This window comes from Tribolium madens, unplaced genomic scaffold (genome assembly GCF_015345945.1).
Source record: "Tribolium madens isolate multiple individuals breed KSU strain unplaced genomic scaffold, Tmad_KSU_1.1 Scaffold_91;HRSCAF=231;Tcas5.2_LG7, whole genome shotgun sequence".
Lineage (NCBI taxonomy): Eukaryota > Metazoa > Arthropoda > Insecta > Coleoptera > Tenebrionidae > Tribolium > Tribolium madens.
This window is the reverse complement of record NW_025401063.1, coordinates 6,903,232-6,914,492: the sequence shown is the minus strand read 5'-3', so window position 1 is coordinate 6,914,492 and position 11,261 is coordinate 6,903,232. Positions and strand designations below refer to the sequence as shown.

The 11,261-nt window shown below is 34.2% G+C and overlaps 1 protein-coding gene across 2 annotated transcripts; it reads right to left on the bottom strand.

The window, feature by feature from the left end:
• Nucleotides 1-41: 41 nt before the first annotated feature.
• Nucleotides 42-1,478, bottom strand: LOC123011105. Of its 2 annotated transcripts, XM_044408395.1 has the most exons (5): nt 1,261-1,478; nt 1,065-1,194; nt 951-1,010; nt 595-900; nt 42-543 (listed from the first exon to the last, which is right to left on the bottom strand). In XM_044408395.1, the coding sequence occupies exons 2-5, from the start codon at nt 1,131-1,133 to the stop codon at nt 265-267; spliced, it is 714 nt and encodes a 237-aa protein (XP_044264330.1). In that variant the 5' UTR covers nt 1,134-1,194; nt 1,261-1,478; the 3' UTR covers nt 42-264. The 2 variants fall into 2 exon arrangements, with proteins under 2 accessions (XP_044264330.1, XP_044264331.1); XM_044408396.1 differs by lacking the exon at nt 1,261-1,478 and having other exon boundaries at nt 951-1,023; nt 1,065-1,181.
• Between the last annotated feature and the right edge of the window lie 9,783 nt (nt 1,479-11,261).

The following is an 11,261-nucleotide window of genomic DNA, read 5'->3' as shown; positions in this document are numbered from 1 at the left end:
TGTGCCACTTGATAAAATTTTTATGACAAAAAACAAATCCATTAGTACAAAATAAATTTTATTGCAAGAGATGTAACAACGAACAATAAACAATATGGCATAAATATACAGGACAGAGGGATCTACTATCAAAATAGTACTACTATTTCACCATTACAGTCAGTTGTATAAGTCTCTATAGAAAAAGTAAGTTATTATTTTGTATACGCCTATAAATGGTAAAATAGTCAATATTATTTCGATTGCTAAGTATATCCTTGATTGCTAGGAGGCTGGCATTTTCGGTATGTGCACAATGTGTCTGTATGTATTAAGAACCATACGGTTTAAGCTCTTAGCTACCAGAACAATAGCAGACTTTGTTGGACTTATGTAATATTTGAGTCCTAATTTTTTGCGTTTTGCGTATTTTTCGGCGCCTTGAAGTCGGTGATAGTAGGCCAAAAGAGTACGATCAGTGGAAATAGGCTTGTCAACGTCTACTATTTGCCCAAATCCAATTCTAACAAGGGATTCTCCAACATTAACAACTCTTGGTTTATTCTACAAAAAATTAATTATTGTCTTTACTCGTCAATTAGCAAAAGAAAATACGTTCTGAATCTGGGATAACAAAACTTCGCATTGAACAAAATCGCGGTCTTTCGCTATTGGAATAAATCTGACTTCACTTCCAGCCACAATTGCTTGCAACCAATTTAGGCCAAGTCCTGAAACATTCACTCCTGAAATTTTGACTGGGAGTTGTCCCTCTGGCAGTCCTGGTATGGTAATTAAGGGCTTGTGGCGGATCATGAGAAGAGCCCCATTGGGCTCAATGCGTTCCACAACCCCAGTTAGTTCTTTACGTTCTTGGATAAAGTGGTTAGGGATATCTGAAGGTTTTCTAAACCTACTAAACTATAAAAACAGCTAGAATTGGGTCACGTATACATGATTTGTTTACTTACAGGGCGAACCCTCCTTATGGCGATGCTCAAGCCAACTAATGCGACAGAATAACAACTCAACTGCATGAAACAACTTCGATATTATTATTTATTGGAAACACATGAAACGCTCACCTGTACGCCTCTGTTATTCTGTTCCATTAGATCAATGGCATTACTTAATAAGATTTTGATTTCGTCCATCCTCGATCCTCGATCAACAACGTGTTGAATTACATGCACATGTTGCCAAAGGTGCCAAAAGCTAATAATAAAAATTTAAATATCCATTCTAGTGCAACGATGTAATCGTGTAAAAATAACAACTTACATTTCAGTCTCAAAGTTGAAGTTTGATATTTGACTTTCGATGTCTTGATTTTTTTTATAACCAATCGTGTTCGATCACGGATCCATAATCAGCAACTTCCATACAAGGTTTTTGACAAAATTATGTAATTTAGGAGGCAGTTGAAAGGTATTCAAAACAAGGTTTTTCGCGATAATATTAAGTAACAATATTGTGAGCTAAAAATAATACCTCTTATATGTATACTAGTTTGTATTTACATGAACAATATTTTGTTTGTTTTATTACAGTTTTGTAACAGGTTTTTAAAATTTAGAGTAAGCTACTCACAGACAGATGGCACGGCAATCTTTATTTGTAACAGTTTTCTTTATCTATTACATTTTAATCGGAGGTAGATAACACAAGCATACAATTTTTTGCAAGCAACTTTTAAACTACAGCAATAAACACTGATAATAATCATTTTGTTAATTTATTTTATCATTTTTATTGTCAATAAAAAAATCAGAAGAAATGCTACAAGTAACAGTGGATCGATAGTCTTTTATTTTCTTTATATTTTAGTAATTCTTTAAATTAGGTAATATGAAAAATAAAAAAAAACCTATTTATGTTCTAGTTTCCATTTTTTTTTCAGTGTAATAAATACATACTAAATTTTTGTTGTTGCATTTTGAATACATTATTATCTACTTGTACCAAATAAATTCATTTATTAGTCTTATTTAAAAAAACATCTAAATATGTTTGTATTACTTTGACAATCTGCTGGTTTGGGTAATAATACATACACAAAAAATACTTTTTTCCTAAAAGGTGATCAAAAGTTGTAATAGTTTTTATTAAAATTAATCATGAGATATTTTTTTCGCACCCTGTATAACATCAAGCAGTCAAAATATTAAAAATGACGTCGTTGCGTTTCTAATTTTATTATAATTGGAACATTGTCAAACAGGTGTAGAATGTTTTACTTAGAATTAAAAGTTAAGGTTGCTTCCGGTGAATTCAACAGAGCACAAAATTACAGTGTCTTGATTAATGGTAAAATAATAAAGGACAAAATTCAGAAATTTTGTTTATTTCAACAATAGTTTATCAAAATGAACAAAAGAAGAATGGGATTTAAATTTATGGTTTTGGAAAGAAATACTTTACTCGCTTGATAGGTAAATAACTAGCAGCACAATTATGTGAAATGTGAATGTTAGATAGCGTAATAGTTCACTTTCATGATAGCCTCATTTAGCATAAATGACACCGATTTCGAGCAGGGTTTCATGAAAAATACGCCTGTGTGGGACGAATGATACTGATAGGATATCTCGACTGCCTCTCTGACAAAGAAAGGTATGATAAATGAACCGGCCTTAATTTATGATACCTTTTAATTGTTAATAAAAAAACCTGAAATAAAATCTGAGGTGGTGCGGTCGACTAAAAAATAAGACCTTGGCAATTTACCTTTCGTTTCGGGAACCCAATAAATTTCCTCTTTCAGCTGAAGCGTAAAAATACGGTTAGAAAAATGTTGGAAACAATTTATTGTTGGTTGGCGCAACGACGCATTTGTTATTTCAAAAGTTATGGTCCCCAATTTACCGAAGAGAAGAAGTTGTCGGGAGTAGGCAACCGAACTCCACAACCTAAAAACTAACAACGAAACAATCCAATATCCAGGGAATTGTAATCGAGAACCGGCCGAAACCATAACAAAAACACATAAGGACGCAATATCGAATATCATACAGCTATAAAACTTGCTATTCTTTTTTACTGTTCCATACATTGTAAGTCCTGGCGGCTTAAGGGCCAGAATCGTCCGTCGCCGTTCCGCTATCTAGTGCACCGCGTCTGTAGTAATAACAATGTCTTTCAGTGGGCTGCAGAAGGGCCCTACCGCAGGCAGATGTCATCTCGGAACGATAGTTCGCTTCGTTAGACGATCTGAAGATCCACGAAATGATCCAAACAAAAACTAAGCTCCTTTAAATTATCGCGTCTGGAAACAGGAAATATTGTTGTAGGCCCGGTTCGTCGCTCGAACCCGCTGCTGATTTATACAGGCGATCACGAGCTACGGCTTTTACCGGCATTGTTTTTAATGTGCTTCTGCTTTGTTGAGCGAGCGACCGACTTCGCTGCTGAATTTTCAAACCAAATTATTCCGTCTATTGTTTCAACAGGCTTAATTTTCTTTCAAATTAATAACTGTGCACTGTGTTTTCGCAAATTGAGTTTACGCAAAAAATCTGGAGTTGCGGTATTATTGACATTACAATAGGCACAAATCCGCTTACCTTACATTTATCATTTATTTGGGCTTCCGATTTGTTACAGCAAGTATAAACTTAAAATAAAGAAAACGTTATTTCTAAAGAATCTTTTAAATACCTATAAAAAGCCTTAGCAAATTCATTATTGAACATTTTAATGGTGCTTTTGAAAATTTGGAGACGAATATAAAATAAATTCAGTACCGCTAAAAGTCTTGGTAAAGTGTAAAACAAAAGTCATTAAAAGAGCAACTGAAGATCTTGTCTCAATTTCAAGCTCATTTCAAATAAATTACACAAATTTATTGCCAATACCTATTTATACATAATATATATCTTTATCCTCTACGTAATAACTTTTTCAAGTTCATTTTTGCAACATTACACTTACCTACTCGTTGTCTATTTCTATCAGAAGCACTTCATCAATAACGCTTTCAAAGTGTATACTAGAAGAGAACACAAAATCCATAAAAGTAGAAATTCTGACAGCATAAAAGACAACTATATATTTAGCGAAACTAAACAAGAACAAGTAAAATAAAAGTGGCCTAAAATAAGCTGTTCGCATTTTTTTCACAAAAAAATTGACTTGGTAATTCCCGTTTAAATAAAAAAAAAAGATTTTCAATTTATTACAAAATATAATCATAATTTATAAGACAAAAAAAAGAGTTCTAATTTTCCCGGAAGACTAAATTTTATGCATATATTAAATTGATACATTTACATATTAGATATTACATAATGCATAGTTTCCAACCCTTATTCATTTAAATTTTGCTACACATACATTATTACATTAATAATTAATTAATTAACAATAATAATAAATAATTAAATTATTGTTGTTTTACGTTATCCTTTTATTATTTATTTAAACTTTTGCAACAAACGTATTTCAAAATAGAAAGTCTATTTTATACCTTCTTACTGTAATTGCTTGAAAGGTTACAAAAATGTAGATATTGATTATTATTGAACAGCAGATACTTATCTTCACATATCGGATAAATCTTGTAGTATAGTCAGAGCCGGGACTGCAATAACTTGGTTCAAGGCAAATCAACTAATATTATAAGAGATAGATTTTATAACAATATCAGTTTGTGTTTTCTTTTTTCTCAACAAATAAAAGTAGTCATTGAATAACACAAAAAAGACATTATTTTTTTGCATTTTGGTAAGAATTGTTCCGTGGGTGTGACCGCTTCTGTCTATTTTGCTAAAAAGCGGAAGTATAACGAACTTAATTCCGTAAGCTTCGATAAAGGGCTATCCTCACTGGGGTCACATTAAATATCAAAGGGTCCATCTAGCGTACGGAACACTGATTACATATTACAAATAGCGAGTTTCAGTTCCCTCCAATCTATCAAGCTAAAAACTACATGAACCATGTCACTCTCGGCTCTTTAATCAAATGAAATGACACATCAATCGGCACACTAACAAAGTAACAAGCGGTATAAAAACTTTTCTGCGTTAAACATTGTGTCTACCTATCTATATAAACGCCGGGTTATTGGCCTGCTAGCAGCGTTATCGAAGCCACCATGTAAACGAAGTATTTAAAGCCAAAACCTTATCGAATTTATTATTATAACGTTAATAAAAAAAGTAACGTTTTATCGAAATTTCCAAAGATAATAGCAGCAGTTACCGTTGCGCCCCCAAGGCATAAATTAATTACAGGGCCCCTAAAGCAGGACAAATGGTCCATTATCTGTTATTGTTGTTCTATTCAACTACATGGGGCCTGCAATGCTCTAAATGTGTGTGTGTCAATTGCACCGTTTGTTCCGGAAATTATTAACGCGGCTGAAACACTGCACCCCGTCTAGAATTACTGCAGAAAAGTTTACTCGATACCAAATAGAGGCAGTTTTTACAATAAATGTGACACCGCCATCAACGTCAAATTGCCGGAAATGGCTAAAAGAAAAAGCTGTTCACATAATTTTGTATGCCATTTCAGCGATTATTCTAATTAAATTGATGAAGTCATAGTGGCACACCAGAATTTCATGAATGAGATATGACTCAATGGGCGATGGGAACGTTAAAAAAGAACGGTATTGTTACGGAAATAGATTAATAGATATGCAGCTTAATCGAATTTAATTTAATTTTATAATGTAGTTGAGAATTTAATGTGTGCTTTGAAACAGATATTATTTTTAGATAATGCAATTTAAAAGCTCATTAACATCGCAAATTGTAGTATACAAGGTGTTTCACATAATGTTACGAGGCGTGCGCCTGTAAGATGCAATCATTAATACATATTCCGATACGAACTCGATTACAAATTTTGAAAAATTGGATAATGTTCTCTAGTTTGACACCCTTTCAAAAATTACAACGTGTTTAGTTAGTTAGTGATATAAAATAAGATATAGATAAACTAGAATCATATTCATGTCGTCTCTTGATAGAACAAATAATAATTGTTTCTGAAAAATTGTAGTTTATGACTATTAATGAAACAGTGATTAGTTTGACAACTACTGTCATGGGTTTACAAAAATTGTGACTTTTGTATAATGGGGTGTGTACATTAGGCGCAAGCCTCGTAAAGTTGTGTGAAACACCCTGTATAATATTTTAACACAAAGCCTCATATGAAAAGTTAAATGGTTACCTATTTATGAAATTTTGAGCGGGAACAGTTAAAATGGGCACCCTGTATAAAGTACGTCGACAATAGTAACATAACTTATGAGTCTGTAAAATACAATGATGCATATTTTTTGTTAATTTTGACATTATTTTGACATACTTTTTCATAATAATTTCTGAATTTAGTAAAATGTCTGATTCAATCTTAGTGTTGCAAATCATGAAGACAACACGACCTTTATAGTTTAAAACTCTAGTTGTCTTAATGCTATAAAATAGTTAATATTTTACACAAAGTAGTTTATGAAATGTATAATATGTTGCCTATTTTTGCTCTTTCAGGCGGGAACAAATAAAATGGGCACCTTGTACCTATCTATACCTACTACATATTTTGAATGCAGGCAATAGTGTGCTTGAAATAAGGCAGTGTAGAAAGAATGTCCTGTTAACCCAGTTCGTCGCCTGCAAAGAACAATAAATTTTGGAAAAAAATCATTGTTTTTCTAAAGGTTCAATGTAAGTCATTAACTCGTCCTCTTTCAGCACTGCGTGCGGGTCGTCGTTCCTGGTATTTGCTGTTCGATTAGAGGACCCCCATGTATGCAGGCAGCATTTGCCGACACTCCATCGAACGTTACCCAACTGCAAACAATTCACACCAATATCTTTTAGAAACAGCACTTTCCAATTTACTAATCAACAATGCAAACAATGCCGCTCGACGTTATATCGACGGCTTTTTATAACTCTTCCATAAATTGTCGACGTTGTTTACTGACTTAAGTACACTTTGCGGCGGTAACAGAAATTAACATTACGATTTAAAACCAGGTAACCCCTTTATAGCCCTTCACCAGCATCGCAGATATGCATATCTGGAAGTGCTGAAGCACCGCTGAACAATAACGACTGACGTCAGAGCCGGAGTAAGGGCGACGCATTGTTAGGTCATCAGAGAACCATTCATATCACTTGCTAGGACAATAGGCTCAAACTCGAGCACGACGTCTTCAAACTAGCATTGCTGCCGACCTGCCAAACCCACTCCTAGTCTAGTGCTCGCTCACCGACAGACTGCTGACTCGAATTAATCATCGCCGGTAATTGTCCTTCGAGCTTTGAAGTCGCGCCACTCGAGCGTTTGAGCTTCCCAAAGAACGGAAACATCTATTAGGGACATTCCTTGTATCGCGGTCCTCGTTTCACGCTCCTCTTCCTTCACTCCTTTCGGTGGTCACACATTTACGGCAATAATTCCGATGCTATTAAAAAGTTTCTTTTGTATGCCACTCATTGTTCCTCACTCTTTGTCTGGGATAATGAGCAATTTGTACCAAGCGGATATGAAAGACACACAAACGCATGTCTTTTAAACTTTTAAACTTTAATTTTGACAACACAATACTAGACACAGAAAGACTTCATGAATCGGTTCCAGTAATTTTTTCAACCATTTTAATTCAAACAGTTTTCTTACTTAATTATTTTCAAAAGCTCTCTCTTTGAATTTTTCGAGATAAGCGACAACAAATGATAATAGTTCTTCAGAGTTTAATCTAAAGAAGCCCCGACTACATTTTAATACAGCTGAATTCAGCATCCGTTAAGCCTCTAAAAGAATAATATTTTATAATCAGCAGCGCTCTTTCACTCCTCCGGTCAAAGTAAACACAAAAAGCTCATTAATTTAAATTTACTTATAAATCCAGACAAAGCCTTAAAATTTGCCGTAAATTCTTAGAATTAACTGTGGCATTCCAAATCGCAGTTAGTCTTAAATAAGCGCTTCCGGTGTTTCCAACTTGCATAACTTAGTCCCTGCTCTGATTATTATATCCGGGAAATGTTCATTTACATACTTATTTGACAAGAATGGACAAAGTTTGTATAAACGAGGGCTTTCAGCATTTCACATGGCCCGATTTAATTTTATGTTTTATTTATAACGCGGAATTCATTTGAATGATTGTTCCGATGACATTTGTGAAGCTTTTTAAATTTCGTGTAAGGTTATTTGGATGCAAATTCTGTCAAAGATGTGAACAGGAAGTCACGATAATTAGATGAAACTCGAACTTGCATGAATATGAGGAGTCTGTTGGACGATTTGCAAGGTTTCCATAACGAGGGGTTGCCGTCCCCTCGAGCAACGGAACATTATAACTGCATCTAACATTATAATTAATTTGAATAATTTTTAAAGAAATTATAAATTTAAATGGTGTGGAATTTGACGCAATTTTGAATTTCATGAATCTCTAAGCGGAAAATGACGTAAACTAACTCACATTGTTGTGAGCTGTAATATTCGAATCAAAATTATACGAAGATCTTTAAATCACATGCTTTTGCGCAATAAATTGTAAAACACTTTAATCACAATCACAATAAAATATATAAAAACTGGTACAAAATTGATAATTCTTACTTAATTTTACTATGTTTTTATGACAACAAATTTTAGACATTTAAATAGTATAGATACCTATTATAAAAACAAAAAAAATTATATAAGCTAATAACAGTAATTATTTGGCAATTCATTTTAATAGCGTCTAATTTGTGAGCCCAGTTTCGCTGATTTAAAAGCCTCTTGTTCAATATCACGAATTATGATTAAAAAATCGTCAATTATGGAGCCACGCAATTAAATATAATTAGTTTACCTACGAAGCATGTAGTTCTGACCTTGTTAGCCTAATAGGTATTTTCAGATAGGCTCTGGTGAAATTAATGATCCCATTTAAGTAAACCCAAGCAAAAGCTTTCCGTTCCTTGCTCCAACTTTACCTGTGCGGGGTTTAATTAACGCTCCGTTAAAAAAATCCCGCGTCATGCATGGATTAAAGGGTAGTTTCCTGTGGCTCATAATTTATGTATAGCGAAACAAAGCGTCGTCAATATTCGATAATGCACGCCGGCCATTAGCTGTTGTAGTATCGGCATAATTACGGTGCTCCGGGTCGCAGCAGGCGAGGCACCATCGCAGATCGCAGATATCCGTGACAATGGCATGAATACAACATTTTGATACGTCGGTGCAGATACTGATATGAATGGGTCTCGTCTTGACGAGATTCGTTCCACAAAAGAGACGGCTTCAGGCGCAGCTCCGGGGCCCGGAACCGCGTTAATTGAAGTCACGTGATACGAAGATTCATCGCAGCGAAACGTTTGCAATTGAGAGTTTTTTTGCACATGGTTCTGGGCCATTCGAATCGGCCACACCATGATTTGTGAGCTGCAGGAACCAATCCATTAAGCGATTAATCGATCACTGGATTAATTGATTCTACCACCTCACCCAATTTACGCGATTCTTACAATCGCGGAATTGTCCCAAAGTGTAGATCAAACGCTTCAGGAAACAGCTTACGAATTTTTATAGGTTATAGACTTTTTTGACCAAATTATCAAAAAATTGTAATGGTTAAAAGGTTAATCACAACCTACAAGTTCTAAAGCTTGCGGTTATTGAAACCGGAGCAATTACCGTCTTACAGTGTTTTAGTTTTCTTTTTTTAAACCTAATTAGTCGGTTTAAAGTCAGTTAAATTAATGGAAAAACGCGGATATTTTCAACCGTTTATTGGAGTAGGTACACGAAGAGAAACGTAACGGTTTTGGAGAGTATTAAAAATTCTGAGAATATACTTTTCAAGGAATAGCTTTTATAAAATCAACCCACGAGCCGCCACTGTATGACAGCTAAAATTGTTACTCTTGACCTGACTAAATTATCGCCGCTTTGATCACGTCCTATATATTTCCATGCTTTTGAATTCTCGGAAGAGGTTTATAAAGGCAAAATAATCCTGTTATACATTACGCATGTGTGGTATTCAATGTTCATATGGCTGTAAAGTCGGTCTTCTGCTTGATTTTCATTCATGGAATATAGAAATAATCAATATTAATTTACCAATTTCGAATAAAGCAATTCATGGTTTAAAATTTTAATTTGAAAATTTAAATAATAACAATTTATATTCTAAATTAATCAGGAGTGATTCGATTTATTTCATCACATTTAAATTTGAAAATTTAATCTTTCTAGTTTATATTTTATTTTGAATGAAATCAACTGTTTCGACTAAAAGCTTTAAAGAGCGGACACAGCTAGTACTTTCAAAATTCAATCTAAACTAGGAATGTTATGATCACATGAATTTTTATAGTGACCAGATATAATTAAAGTATTGTATTTGCATATAAACTAAATTTTGTGAAGGTTCATTAATTGAGGATAAATCAAGACACTGGTAACTTCTGTAATTCGAAAAAGCTGTAGCACGTCGAGTATATAACTACATTAATAACATAGATAACACACTCAGCACACATTAGAGAGAAAAGTGGAACTGAACTAAAAATTAATGACAGAAGTTGGGTCGACTCGTGAGTGCTTTAAATGATACGAAAAGTAATAATCGTAAATTGAAGATAACTGTCTGAAACTGAAAATCACCTGAATACGATTTTTTCCTGCCGCTTTTAACAATCCCCAAGCATGAAAACAATTCACTCCAGTTCAAAGTTCCCTTCGTACGCAAGCATTTTAATGATAAAATAATACGACAAATCGCCGGTGCTCGTAAACCGTGGACTGAGCTTCCATAAAATGCGCAATTATGAAAGTTTAAGCGTAAATTTTTACGCGTTTGTATGTCGTTTGCATTTTCAAGCTCGAACTGAACAAACATTAAATCTCACTATTTACAGGTACGATAATAAAGATCAAAGCCAGCGCGTTTGCTTCTACACATAAAGCTCTAAAAGCCGAAAGTGGGAAAAGTATAATAAATAATTTAATTCAACAGACGAGGCGACGAATGCTTGAACTTAAACGAACCGGCTTTGTGCAATTCAGAACCTGCACGCCGTATTAGTTTTATTGTGGTAGGATATAGCACTTACAAAATAGAAGCCATTGTGTGCCTGTAAAAACTAACGGTTTGAGACTGGCAGTCTTATATCAAGATGATGGAATGATTTCTAAGGAAATTATTTGTTTTATTCCATTTTCGTGCATCATTCTTGTTAACTAGTCCCGACTTCTTGTCAATTTGGGCTATCAACGAGCGCTGCATTCCAGACACGCAACATTCGACAAATAAT